The 12,488-nt window shown below is 71.7% G+C and overlaps 1 protein-coding gene across 1 annotated transcript in view; it reads left to right on the forward strand.

Moving 5' to 3' along the window:
• Nucleotides 1–11,837, forward strand: part of INTS1 (integrator complex subunit 1) — a 14,034-nt gene extending 2,197 nt beyond the window's left edge. The window contains exons 5-26 of the mRNA XM_032591590.1: nucleotides 9–245; nucleotides 953–1,099; nucleotides 1,442–1,540; nucleotides 1,778–1,902; nucleotides 2,575–2,829; nucleotides 3,325–3,484; nucleotides 3,751–3,891; nucleotides 4,122–4,287; nucleotides 4,407–4,530; nucleotides 5,179–5,309; nucleotides 5,828–5,915; nucleotides 5,993–6,219; nucleotides 6,310–6,433; nucleotides 7,204–7,337; nucleotides 7,708–7,900; nucleotides 8,532–8,659; nucleotides 8,994–9,106; nucleotides 9,706–9,819; nucleotides 10,728–10,798; nucleotides 11,101–11,192; nucleotides 11,344–11,453; nucleotides 11,549–11,837. Coding sequence (XP_032447481.1) covers nucleotides 9–245; nucleotides 953–1,099; nucleotides 1,442–1,540; nucleotides 1,778–1,902; nucleotides 2,575–2,829; nucleotides 3,325–3,484; nucleotides 3,751–3,891; nucleotides 4,122–4,287; nucleotides 4,407–4,530; nucleotides 5,179–5,309; nucleotides 5,828–5,915; nucleotides 5,993–6,219; nucleotides 6,310–6,433; nucleotides 7,204–7,337; nucleotides 7,708–7,900; nucleotides 8,532–8,659; nucleotides 8,994–9,106; nucleotides 9,706–9,819; nucleotides 10,728–10,798; nucleotides 11,101–11,192; nucleotides 11,344–11,453; nucleotides 11,549–11,664 — 3,095 coding nt within the window. The 3' untranslated portion in view covers nucleotides 11,665–11,837. The remainder of the gene's footprint in view (nucleotides 1–8; nucleotides 246–952; nucleotides 1,100–1,441; nucleotides 1,541–1,777; nucleotides 1,903–2,574; nucleotides 2,830–3,324; nucleotides 3,485–3,750; nucleotides 3,892–4,121; nucleotides 4,288–4,406; nucleotides 4,531–5,178; nucleotides 5,310–5,827; nucleotides 5,916–5,992; nucleotides 6,220–6,309; nucleotides 6,434–7,203; nucleotides 7,338–7,707; nucleotides 7,901–8,531; nucleotides 8,660–8,993; nucleotides 9,107–9,705; nucleotides 9,820–10,727; nucleotides 10,799–11,100; nucleotides 11,193–11,343; nucleotides 11,454–11,548) is intronic.
• The last annotated feature ends 651 nt before the right edge of the window (nucleotides 11,838–12,488 follow it).

The raw sequence follows: 12,488 nt of genomic DNA on the forward strand, positions 1-12,488 counted from the left end.
GGGGGGGGGAGGGGTCTCACCCGCGGAGCTCGGGGTGGCCCTGCCCAACCGTCACGCTGCTCGCCACGTCGTCTCTCCCGAAGCCGGGGACGGCGAGTTCCAGGCGCTGCTGGACATCTGGTTCCCGGAGAAGCAGCCTCTGCCCACGGCCTTCCTGGTGGACACGTCGGAGGAGGCGCTGCTGCTGCCCGACTGGCTCAAGCTGCGCATGATCCGCTCCGAGGTTCCTCGCCTGGTGGACGCGGGTACGGGCGGGCCGGCCGGGCCCGGGGTCTGTCGCCGGGGTGGCCCGGCCACCTGCCGCCTCAGTGAGCCCGGCCCCCCACTGTGGCACACCAGGGAGAGGGACTTGGCCTCCGAGGCTCAGGGGCGTTCGTCACTCAGCAGGTGCCCACGGGGCTCCCGGTGTGCCTGGAGCTGTGCTGGGCTTTGGGGCGGGCGCCACGCTGCCCCTGGCCGCCAGCCCCTCACCGTCGGGCGGGGAGGCCAAGGGCCTCTCCGGAGGCAGGCGGTGCCAGAGGACAGAGGGAAGGCGGCCCGGAGGTTTGGAGGGGAGCGGGAAGGGCTGGGTCCTCTGAGCTGGCTCTGGAAGGATGCGGTGGGGGCTGGGTGGCCCGCCGGAGGCTGTTCCCAGACGAGGCCACAGACGAGGCCAGCGCGGCGTCTGGCAGGGAGCGCCGGGAAGGTGGAGGGCAGCCCGGGAGGCGGTTCGGTGCGTGGCGGGGCGAGTCTGTGACGCGCAGGGAAGGACACGCTGTAAGGAGCCGCGGGGAGCCAGGGATGGCTCTAGAGGGCTCGGGTGGGGGGAGGGGGTGCGGGGCCGGCACAGTGCCCCGGGTAGCGAGCTGCGGAAGCCGGTGGTGAGCCTCGCGGGGAGAGGCTGGGGCTTCAGGAGAGACCCCGCGGGCCGGGGTGCCGAGCAGGAGGGGCACCGAGCGGGCGTCCCTCTCAGCCTTGCAGGACCTGGAGCCCCAGCAGCTGCTGCTGTTCGTGCAGTCCTTCGGCATCCCCGTGTCCAGCATGAGCAAGCTGCTCCAGTACCTGGACCAGGCGGTGGCCCACGACCCCCAGACGCTGGAGCAGAACATCATGGACAAGAGTGAGAGCCAGGGACCCCCCCCCCCCCCACACCGTGTGCGACACACCCCGGCCGAGCGTCAGGGGGCGGCTCCAGGGCGGGGCGGCACTCCCGGCAGGAGGTCCGGCCTGGAGCCCGGCCGCCCCCGTCCCAGCACCGCCCGGGTGTCCGCGCCTGCTGGGGTTGCAGGCGGCGGGAGATGCTGCGGCGTGCACTCGGCCCCAGCGGGCCCTTCGTGAAGCGTCCCGCGGCTCAGCTCCGGAAACCTCCGGGAAGCTCGGGCCTCGGGAAGCCGGGGCGTTGGGCGGGGGGAGGCGCTTGCTCCCGCGGGCGCAGGGACGTAACCTGGCTGCTGGCTCCCAGATTACATGGCTCACCTGGTGGAGGTTCAGCACGAGAGAGGAGCGTCCGGAGGCCAGACCTTCCATTCCCTGCTCACGGCCTCCCTGCCTCCCCGACGAGGTACTGCCCGACCCCGACCCACACCTCAGCACGCGGACCCGGGGCACGCTCGTCCCGGCGGGTATCCGACATCCCACCTGAAGGCCCTGCTCCTCCCGGGCCTCTGCAGGCCTGAGTGCGGCGGGCGGCGTGGGGGGGCGAGGGCCCCTCTGCGGGGCCTGCTCTCGGGTGCCGGGCCCGCGCTGGACGCCAGCTGGGAAGAGCCATCCGCTGAAGCCCGTTCCCCTTTCCGCGCAGACGGCGCCGAGGCGCCGAAACCCAAAAGCAGCCCGGAGCAGCCTTCGGGCCAGGGGCGGACCCGGGCTGTGACCCAGGTGCGGGTGCTCGGCCCCGAGGACGACTTGGCCGGCACAGTCCTGCAGGTACCACCACCGCCTGGGACGGTCTCTCCAGAAGCGGGGCGCCCCGGGCTGCCCGGTCCTTCCTCCCGCCCGGAGAGAGGGCCGCCACCCCAGAGCCCACATCCGGATGGGGAGGGCTCCCCGGAGCCAGCCGCCCGGGTCAGAACCGCGCCTCCCTCCCCGGCGCTAGACGACCCTGGCCCGGCCGCTTGGCTTCCCGGCTGGAACGGAGCTGGAAAACCCACCTCAGGCGGGTTGTCCGGCGTGTTTCACTTGAGACTGGCTCCGGGGGCCCGAGCGCTGAGGGCCGCCTTGCCGTGCTGCGCGTGGGCGTCGCTCGTGCTGTGCGATTTCGCCCGCCGGAGCGGACGCCTGTCCGGGGCTGTGCACCGTCGTCCGCGCTCGGAACGGTCCTGGGAGCGCTCGCTCCCTGGCCGCCGCCGCCGCCGCCGCCGTGCTTCCTGCCCCCAGGGCTTTCCCCGTTGCGGACACGTGTGTGCACGGCGAGCCCCGCAAACCCGGGGCCTCCGTGCCGTGTTCTCGCCTCCCCGAATGGCGACGTTCCTGCGGAAGGCTCGCGTCTTCCTGCACACGCAGGCACACGCGCTCTCGCTCTCTCTCTCTCTCTCGAGCCGGCTGCTTTCGCTCTCCCCCACCGGCCTGCCCTGATGCCCCCCCCCCCCTTCTCTCCAGATCTTCCCGCTGAGCCCGGGCCCGCGGTGGCAGAGCTCCAGCGCCCGCCCCGTCGCCCTCGCGCTGCAGCAGGCCCTGGGCCAGGAGCTGGCGCAACTCCGCCAGGGGAGCCCCGAGCTGTCCGGCGTCACGGTGCGCCTCCTGCAGGCCGTCGCCACCCTGCTCGGCTCCCCGCACGGCGGGGCCCTGGTGATGTCCATGCACCGGAACCACTTCCTCGCCTGCCCTCTGCTGCGCCAGATCTCCCAGTACCAGGTGGGCGCGTGTGCGGCAGAGGCCTGGCCCGCGGGGAGTCACGCGCGAGGGTTGCTGCGCGCGTCCTGGGGCCCGGGGCCTCGGCCTTGAGTCCACCCTGAGTCCCGGGCCTTCCGCAGAGCTGGCCCCGGCCCTGCCCACCGGCTGCCCTCACGCTGTCCCTGTGCGGGCCTTCGTCCTCGGCTTCGCAGGGCAGGGAGGGAGCTGACGGCTGCAGAGCCGGGCGTAGAGCCCCATCTCTGTTCGGGGAGGCGCCCCAGTAAACCAGGGGTGGGGGTTCCCGGTCCGCGTCCGTCACCCCGACTCGGTGACCCTGCCGAACTTGCTCATCTGCCCGCGTCCACGCATGCTGTCACTCGTGTGTGCGCCCGTGGGGCATTTCCTCTTCCTCCCCGAGCCGCAGCCGGGCCGGTTGCAGACGGGAGAATGGCTCGCCGGCTGCGCGGTTTGGAAGGGTCGGAGGTCCCGGCTCTGAGCTGCGGGTCGCCCCCACAGCGCTGTGTGCCGCAGGACACCGGCTTCTCGTCGCTCTTCCTCAAAGTGCTCGTGCAGATGCTGCAGTGGCTGGACGGCCCCGCCGGGGAGGGCGGACCCCTGCAGGCCCAGCTCAAGCTGTTCGCCGCCCAGTACTCGGCACGCCGCAGGATCAGCGATGGTGAGGGCCTCGGGCTTGCTGCCCCTCCCCCGGGGGCAGTGGGGAGGGCCCAGTCCGTTTGGGGGTGTCAGCTGTTGGGCTGTGTGGGCCCTGCGTGGGCGTCAGCGTGGACGTGGCCCGGGGATTGGAAAACTGGGGCTGTGGGGAACAAAGCGGGAGCCTTAGCGGGAAGCGGGGGGGGGGGGGGGGGCGGGGAGGCGGGCAGGCTGGGGAGCGGGGACGGGGGCCTGCGCCAGACCCCGGGTCCCACGCACGCCTCCCTGCAGCACGGAGTGGGCTCCTGCGCCTCGCCGAGGCCTTGGCGTTCCGCGGGGACTCGGAGGTGGTCAACTCTACTGTCCGGGCCGTGGTCGCCACCCTCAGGTCAGGGGAGAAGTGTGGCGTGGAGCCCGAGCTCGTCGGCAAAGGTAACTCGGGGCCGGGCACCGTGAGAACCCGGCCTGGCTGCCGAGCCCAGAGGTCCCTCTCCTGGGTGCCCCCAAAATGGGGCCTGTGGCCAGGAACGGCAGTCCGCCGGAAGGCTCCTCCCCTGGCCGAAGAGCCCTGGCCCGTCTGTCCCAGAGTCAGGTGGCCCGGGGCCCGCCCGTGCCCGTCCCCGGAGCTGGAGTGACGCGGAACACGCTCTCTTTCCCCGCAGTCCTCCGGGGCCTGATTGAGGCGGGGTCGCCCCACCTGGAGGAGCTGCTGGCTGCTCTCTTTGCCACCGCGTCCCCGACCTGGAGGCCCGTGGCCGTGCTGAGCTCCCTGCTGCTGCAGGAGAAGGAGCCCCCGGCCCCGGGGGAGCCCGAGGCCGACAGCTGCAGGTGGGCTGGCGGGGCTGGGGGGCTGCCGGGGCCTGCCCGGCCACCCCCCACCTCTCCCCACCTCCCCCCACCCCCGCCCCAGGCCAGCCGTTTCTGACCCGGCCCTGCATTCCCTTCAGCCCGGAGACCGTGCAGCTGGGACCCTGCTCCGGGCTCCTGGTCGACTGGCTGGAGCTGCTGGACCCTGAGGTGATCGGCAGTTGTCCCGACCTACAGCAGAGGCTGCTTTTCTCCCGGAGCAAGGTGGGCTGCGCACGGACCCGGCTTTCCCTCGGTCCCAGCGGAAGCCCAGGCCTGACCCTCATCGGCCCGGGGGGGGGGGGGGGGGGCTGCCCGTCCCCTGTGAGCAGTGACTACAACGGTCAGGTCCGGTTCCTGGGGCGGGCGGGCCAGAGTGGGACCGGCGGTGCGTGGCCCAGGGCCTCGTGCAGGGACGGGAGGCACCGCCGGCGAGCCTCATGGAGAGCGGAGCCCGGCCCCCCGCCCGGGATGGGTTCCCCAAGGAGGCTGTGGCTCCTTGCGAGGGGGGGCGGGGAGTCTCAGCGGTGATCACCCTCGTCCGTCCCCGAGCCTCCCGAGGTGCTCCTGCGGCCCGTGGCGGTCTTTGGGCCAGCTTCTGAGGTTCTGGAGCGGGAGACGGGGATTTGGGCTTTGTCGTTCCCGTTCGCGCTCACCGTCCCCAAGAAGCTGGTCCGGGCCGGCACGTGTTCTGGCTGTGGCGACTCCGGCTGGACCCCACGTGGCCGGGACTGCCTCCCAGGCGGGGGCTCCGGGTCTCGCTGGGAACGGCCTCCTCCCTCTGCTTCCCGCTGGCTCGAGCGGGGCGTCGTCTGCTGACCCTACTCGGCAGAGGACGGCTGGCCGGTCAGCCCAGGTGTCCTTCCTCCGCAGGGCAAAGGTCATCCGGGCCCCCAGGTGCCATCTTTCCGACCCTACCTGCTCGCCCTCCTCACTCACCAGTCCAGCTGGTCCACGTTGCACCAGTGTATCCGTATCCTGCTGGGCAAGAACCGGGAGCAGAGGTCTGCGTGCCCCCCCCTCCCCGCCCTCCCCCGAGGGCCTGGCAGCGTGGGGGTGGCATTGAGGGGCCTCTGGACATCTGATCCCGTGCTCCCCGCCACGCCTGGCTTCTTTGGGTGCCTGGGGCTCTTACCCGGAAGGGAGCCCTGCGGTGGGTCTCACCACCCTGGGGATACAGACACCCTCCCCCCGCCGTCCGAGTTTCCCCGCCCCGGGCGTCCACCGGGGCAGACGGTCAACAGACAGAACGTCCTCTCCTCGGAGGGTGTCCCTGGCTGCCGTCCACGCCACGTGCAGGGGTTCCAGGTGCCGGGGGTGGGCAGGGCCGTTTGTTTCGCTGGGGTGAGGTGCGGGGAGGTCAGGTGAGGCGGGGTGGCCCTTACCTAGAGAGCTCATCGGGAAAGATGTCCGTGGCGCACGCCTTCCACCGCCGGTCACGTCCTGCCCTTCGTTCCCTCGTCGCGACGGTGGTTTGCGTTCTGCGCCTGGAAACCGAGCCAGAGCTGCCGCGCCCTTGCAGGTTCGACCCTTCGGCGTCGCTGGACTTCCTGTGGGCCTGCATCCACGTGCCGCGGATCTGGCAGGGAAGGGACCAGCGCACCCCTCAGGCAGGTGTCGGGTGGGGCGAGGCCCGCGCCAGCGCCTCCGCTCCGGCCTGGCGCTGACGGGCGGTCGCCGGTTGCAGAAGCGGCGGGAGGAGCTGGCGCTGCGGGTCCGGGCGCCAGAACTCGTCGGCCTGGCGGAGCTGATCCTGGCGGAGGCGGAGGCCAGAAGCCAGGACGGGGACGCCGCCGCCTGCGGTCTGCTCCAGGCCCGGCTGCCCCTGTTGCTCCGCTGCTGTCGCGGGGACGACGCGAGCATCAGGACGGTGACGGCGCACCTGACGGGCTGCGTCCAGCAGTGGGGCGACAGGTGAGCGGGCCCCCCTCCCCGGCCGCGGGCCCCGAGGCTGCCGCCCGCGGAGCCCCGTGCGCCCAGCGGCCGCGCCTCGGTCTCTTACAGCGTGCCGGGCAGGCGCTGCCGGGACCTGCTGGTGCAGCTGTACCTGCAGTGGCCGGAGCTGCGGGCGCCCGTGCCGGAGGCCCTGCTGCACAGCGGAGGCGCCACGGGCAGCAGCACCTGCAAGGTGAGCGGGGCGGGGGCGGGGGGCGGGGGCGAGCCCCGGCAGCGGTGAGTGCTGAAACCCTGCCTCGAGCGAGCGGGACGCTCCTTCGGGCCCCCGAGACCCTCCCCGGTGAGCGCCCGGGCCTGTGCGCTCCACGGAGCGGCGACGCACGCTGCTCGCACGCTGCTCGTGGGCCACCTTGCACTCCGCGTGGTTCCGAGAAGCGGGTGTGCTTGGCGTGCGCGGATGGCTCGCTCCTTCCTGGGCCGTGGGGTCGTCCGCCGCGTGGCCGGACCCGCCCGCTCATGCCCCCCGCCCACCGTGGGCCCCGGGACCGTCACGCTGCACGGCCCGTGTGCGGTGCTTGCCTCCGCTGCCTTGGGCAGATACGCGGCGGGGGCCCAGGCATCCGGGAGGCCTCCTGCCCCTGCCTCCGTGGCGGGATCTGTCACCTTCCGTGTTTTCAGCACGACGTAGGGAAATTGGTTCTTTGTAACCCCGTTTCGTTCGCTTTTTCGTCTGTGTCACTTTGCCGAGTTGAGATCGTGTTTTATGCACCGTGTTGCTTTTTTATCTCAACGTACCACTTTGGCGTTTAGCCGGGGGTGTCTGTTGTACGTGGAGGGTGACTGAATTCCGTGTGCGAGGCTATCTGGAAGCTTTGGCTCCGGCCTGTTTGACGTGGCCCCAGAAAGCACAGGGGGACAGCTTTCCCGGGTCCCCTGCGCGGCCGGGGCCGGGTGTGGGCCTTCTGCGGGTGGCCCCTGACCCTCACCCCGCCATCTCCTCAGCTGGACGGCCTCATCCACCGCGTCATCACCCTCCTGGCAGACACCAGCGACTCGAGGTCGTCAGAGAACAGGGTGGCCGACGCTAACATGGCCTGCCGGAAGCTGGCCGTGGCCCACCCCATCCTGCTGCTCAGGTGTGGGCGCCCGGCTGCGCTCTGGGGGCCCCGGCAGGGCGTCTGGTGGCTCCTTGTGTCCTGCCTGCGCTCGGGTGGTTTAAGAGCGGGCTCTGCATCTGGAAGCTGCCGGCCCTCGTGGCCCAGTGGTGGCCGTTGGCTTCTTCCTGGCTGAGCCGAGTCTGAGCTGGGAGGGCCCGGGCACAGCCCCGGAGGCCGGGTCAGGACACACGGCACCTCGTAGACCTGGAACCCGGTGGGACGGTCAGGGTGGCCAGTTCGGCCCCTCAGGGCGTGCCCCGGAGCTTGTTAGGGGTGGGCCCGGGTGTGGAGGGGGGGACGGGCGGGGTTCGGCCACCCACCACCCACGAGCACCCTTCGTCGCCCCCAGGCACCTGCCCATGATCGCCGCGCTCCTGCACGGCCGCACCCACCTCAACTTCCAGGAGTTCCGGCAGCAGAACCACCTGACCTTCTTCCTGCACGTGCTGGGGGTCCTGGAGCTGCTGCAGCCGCAGGTGTTCCAGAGCGAGCACCAGGGGGCGCTGTGGGACTGTCTGCGCTCCTTCGTCCGCCTGCTTCTGGTGGGTCTGCCGCCAGCTTGGGCCGCCTGCCTTTCACCGCAGGGCGGTGGGGCTTCTCCCCCCGGGCCGGGGGGCGCCCCCGGCCCAGGCCCGTGTGCCCTTGTTCCTCCTCTGCCCACTGGCACCCCCACGGCTCCCACCACCCTCCGCCCGCTTCTGCCCTCACAGCCTGGCCAGGCCTGACGTGCCTCCGTCCCCTTCCGCCTGAGGCTGTCGGGTGAGGGCTCCTGGGGCCTGTGGGAGGGCAGGGCTGGCCCGCGTCACCGCAGCAAGGGCAGGGCCAGGCCCCCTACCCGGTGGCTTCTGCCCCCCACCCTGGGCACCAGCTCCCTGCTTCTCGTGCGCCTGGGGACACAGCTCGTGTTCTGCAGCCGGGGCTCAGCACAGCCCTCTCTGCGGCCTTCCTGCCTTCCTGGGGTCTGTCGTCCACCTGCTTTCACGCTCCAGCTAGACGTCTGCCTGTCCACGCTGGCAGTTCACGAACGGCAAGGCCGTTTTGGAGACTGTAGCGTGGTGGCCGGCAGGCGGTGGCGTCGCCGGCGTCTGGGGGTCCGTCCTGAGGCCTCCAGGGCAGGTGTGGCGGGCAGGGTGGGGGCGCCGCAGCTGTGAGCACCCGGCTTCCGCTTTGCAGAGCTACAGAAAGTCGTCCCGCCACCTGGCGCCCTTCATCCACAAGTTCGTGCACTTCACCCACAAGTACGTGACCTGCAACGCCCCGGCGGCCGTGTCCTTCCTGCAGAAACACGCGGACGCACTGCAGTGAGTGTGTGTGTGTGTGTGTGTGTGTGTGTCCGGCCTGCACAGGCTCCGGCAGGCGAGGGTCCAGCCCAGCCGGAGGGAAGGCTGTGGGAGGGCAGTCAGTGCTTGGGGAGGGGGGGGGGGGCGGGTCCCCGAGGCAGGGTGGTGGCCGGGAACGGACGCTGCCTGAGGGTTGGAGCCCGGTGTGGGGAGGGGGTAGGGGGTGGGGGGTGAGGGCTCCGGCCGAGTCCCACTTCTGTTCTGAACCCGCTCCCGGAAGCTCCTTGCCTCCTCCCACACCCGCCCATCCTGCCTCTGTGGCGTCTTCCTCACGGAGAACCTGTGTCCTCCCCAGCGACCTGTCCTTCGACAGCAGCGATCTGGTGACTCTCAAGTCCCTCCTCGCAGGGCTGAGCCTGCCCAGTAGGGACGGCAGAGCCGACCGGGGCCTGGACGAGGAGGGCGAGGGTGAGTGGGCCCTGCAGGGACGCTGCCGGGAAGGGGCTGGAGCTGCGGGGCGTACAGGGGCAGCTGTGAGGGAGCAGGCAGGCCCCGTGCCCCGGGCGGAGTCCGTCGCTGGGCTCTGAGCGCTCGTGCTGCCCCCAGTTTCGGTGAATCATTTGGTGGAGTTTGTAGAAACCTCTGCCGTGGGGCCCGCGCGTACCTTTATTGGGTGCCCGGTCGGCGCCAGGGCTGCGGCAGGGCGGGTCGCCACTCCAGCCTCGAGGTCACGCTCAGGCAGGTGCAGAGAAAACCCGCACTGGGTGTGGCAGGTGGCGGGTTCGGGCCGGAAAGTGCCATCTCCCGGGCAGCTCCCCGCGGGCTGGCCGCCCCCCGTTGAGTGGGTGCCTGCTGTGTCCCAGGCAGCGTGCTCACCCCGGGGCAGCGGCTGCAGCCTCCACCCTCCCGTGGGATTCCGCGGGTGCTTGGCAGGGACGGCCCCGCTTACGCGCAGGGTCCGGAGCCGTGGCGATGAGCGCCGGCAGGCCTCGCCTCCGGGCGGGTGGGTGCTCCCGGCCCGGGGGGCTCTGTTTCCGGCCTGAAGGCACCGACTTCCCGGCTTCCAGATGAGAGCTCGGCCGGCTCCCTGCCCCTGGTCAGCGTGTCACTCTCCACCCCTCTGACCGCAGCGGAGATGGCCCCCTACATGAAGAGGCTCTCCCGGGGCCAGGCCGTGGAGGGTGAGTTTGGGAGCCTGGCTCCTGCAGACCGGGGCGGCCCTGTGGCGGGCGGGGGCACCCGTCGTGGCCCCGTGGTGCCCCGGGTCTGACGGGACACCCGGCCCTCCAGAGGCGCGGGGTCCTTGCCGAGGGGGGGAGCCGGGCTCTTTCCTCAGGGGCTTGAGGTGGGGACGGGCCGCCCTGCCGGCGGCCTCACAGACTGCGGATGCGGTGGAGAGCGGGGACCCCGGAGCCGAGCGGCACCCGTGGAGGGCAGGCCTGACGGGCCGGCAGGGAGCGGAGGGGCTGGGTGGCCGCAGCGGCTCGGGCTCCCGGGCACGCTGTGGGGCGGGTGCGTGTCTGGGCATCAGCCGACCAGAGCAGAGTGGGGTGTGCGGGGCTGGCCGCCACCTGGCAGCAGGAGTGTCTCGGGACGGCCGGCGACGGGCAGTGGGGACGGCGGTCCCGGTGCAGATCCCTGGCCTCCTCCCTCTGCCGGACGAGGGTCGGGGGTGGCGGGGTCGCGGTACTTCCGGATGCTTCCTTGTCAACGGTGCCTACCGCGTGGGGTCGTTGGCCTGATGGAACTGGGCGCCGGGTGCTCTTCACCCCGAGGCGCTCGGTGCCTCCCAAGCTCACCAGGCACCAAGGGTGGTGTGGAAGGTTCCAGAGGGCACTGGTGCTAGCGTTCTGATAGGCTGCACCGCGTCTGGAACACCACAGCTCTCTCTGTTGGAACCTGTGCAGAGACCAGACCGGGGACCGGCCAGGGTCCCGGTGGTGTCCTTGCTCGGCCCCTGCCCGGCAGGCGGGATGGGGGACGGTGCGGGCTGGGGCTCCTGCCTCTGGGCTGCGTGGGCACACAGAGGTCCCGGCCCGGGTCCAGCAGCCGAGGCCTGGCCCTCACGTGCTCCCTCCGCCCACCTTAGATCTGTTGGAAGTTCTGAGCGACATAGATGAGATGTCTCGGCGGAGACCGGAGATTCTGGGCTTTTTCTCGGTGAGGGAGCTGAGGGCCCGGTCAGCCTTCTGTCAGAAGCGGGTCACCGCGGGGACGGGGGCAGCCCAGGTGCGAGCCTGGCCCTGCCCCAGGTGCTCCCAGGGAGCGGGGAGCCCAGCCTCGCCCTGGGAACCTATGGTCGGCCGGCCGATGCCTCCCACCTCGTGTTACGAGGCCGTGGGGGTGGGGGCTTGGGGAGCAGGGCCCCCTGCCGACCCTCGCTGCTGTCGCTGTCCTGAGGCCGATGGCCGAGAGCCTGGGGACCGGCGGTCTGAGCTCCCGTCACGCCCCCACCCCTGCAGACCAGTCTACAGCGGCTGATGAGCTCTGCCGAGGAGCCGTGTCGCCACCTGGCCTTCGGCCTGGCCCTGCGCTCCATCCAGAACAACCCCAGGTGAGCCCTGGGCCTGCCCTGACCCTGCTGGCCGAGGGAGTCCCGGACCAGACCCTCGGGGGTCAGTTAACCCCTCCGGGGCCTGGCCGCGGGCTCCAGGGTGGTCTTGGGCGCAGGGGGGAGGCGTCTGTCTGAGCGCGTGTCTTTGCAGCATCGCGGCGGACTTCTTGCCCACGTTCATGTACTGCCTGGGCAGCCGGGACTTTGAGGTGGTGCAGACGGCCCTCAGGAACCTGCCAGAATACACCCTCCTCTGCCAGGGTGAGTCCCGACCCGGCCCACGGGGAAGCGGGCGCTCTGCTTCCCACAGCCCGCTGCCCGTCGGGACCCTGACGTCCGTCCCGTGTCGCCCACAGAGCACGCGGCCGTGTTGCTGCACCGGGCCTTCCTGGTGGGCATGTACGGTCAGATGGACACCAGCGTCCAGATCTCCGAGGCCCTGAGGATCCTGCACATGGAGGCGGTGATGTGAGCCCGCGCGGGGGCCCGTCTGCTGGCCGCCCGGTGGTTCCGGGTCAGGCAGGGCGCCGAGCCAGCGCCGGGCCCGGCAGGGGCAGCGTCCGGGGCCCGCGGCCCCGCGCAGGAGGATGCCGCCGCCCCGGGGAGCCTCGGAGAGGGGCTGCATTTAAATAAAACGTTGTGAATTACCTGAGTGTCGGCTGCCCGGTGCTCGCTTCCCTGGAGACGCCTGCGGGTTGAGCGGGGCGGGGAGGGGGAGCCCGCCCGCCCCCTGGCCCACCTGCCACAGCCCTGCTCCCTGCTGTCCCGCTCCACCTGTCCGGCCCTGAGCACTTCTGTCGGGTAGGAGCCCCTGGGCCGAGGCTGGTCCCCTCGCTCCCCAGAGGGGCCACGGGCCCAGGACCCTTGGCTGAGGGCACCCGTGCTGGAAGCCGGTGCTGGCCGAGCCGCCTAGAGCGTCCCCACCCGCGAGTGTCCCCCCCCCCCCCGGGGAGCTGCGGGTGCTAGGCTGGGCGCCCTGCCCGAGAACGTGGCCCCAGGGGCGCTGAGGGGCAGGGGCAGCGCCCCATAAAGCTGGCCCCACCCCCTTCATGCTTCTCAGCAGCACAGATACCGCCCCCGCCTTACCCCTACCCGTTCGGGCTCCCCACCCCTCACCCCCTAGCAGGCTCCCCTGCCCGCTTGTGCTCCACTGGGGCCACCAGGGGGCGCCGTGGCTAACAAACTGACCCCAAAGGTGATGGGCTGGGGTCAAGGAGGCAGGAGGCAGACGTCCAGGCCGAACCTCCGCCCCGGAGGGAGACTAGCCCTGGGGAGTGTGAGAGTCGCCTCCTTGCC

This window comes from Lynx canadensis, chromosome E3 (assembly GCF_007474595.2).
Source record: "Lynx canadensis isolate LIC74 chromosome E3, mLynCan4.pri.v2, whole genome shotgun sequence".
NCBI classification, from domain to species: Eukaryota; Metazoa; Chordata; class Mammalia; order Carnivora; family Felidae; genus Lynx; species Lynx canadensis.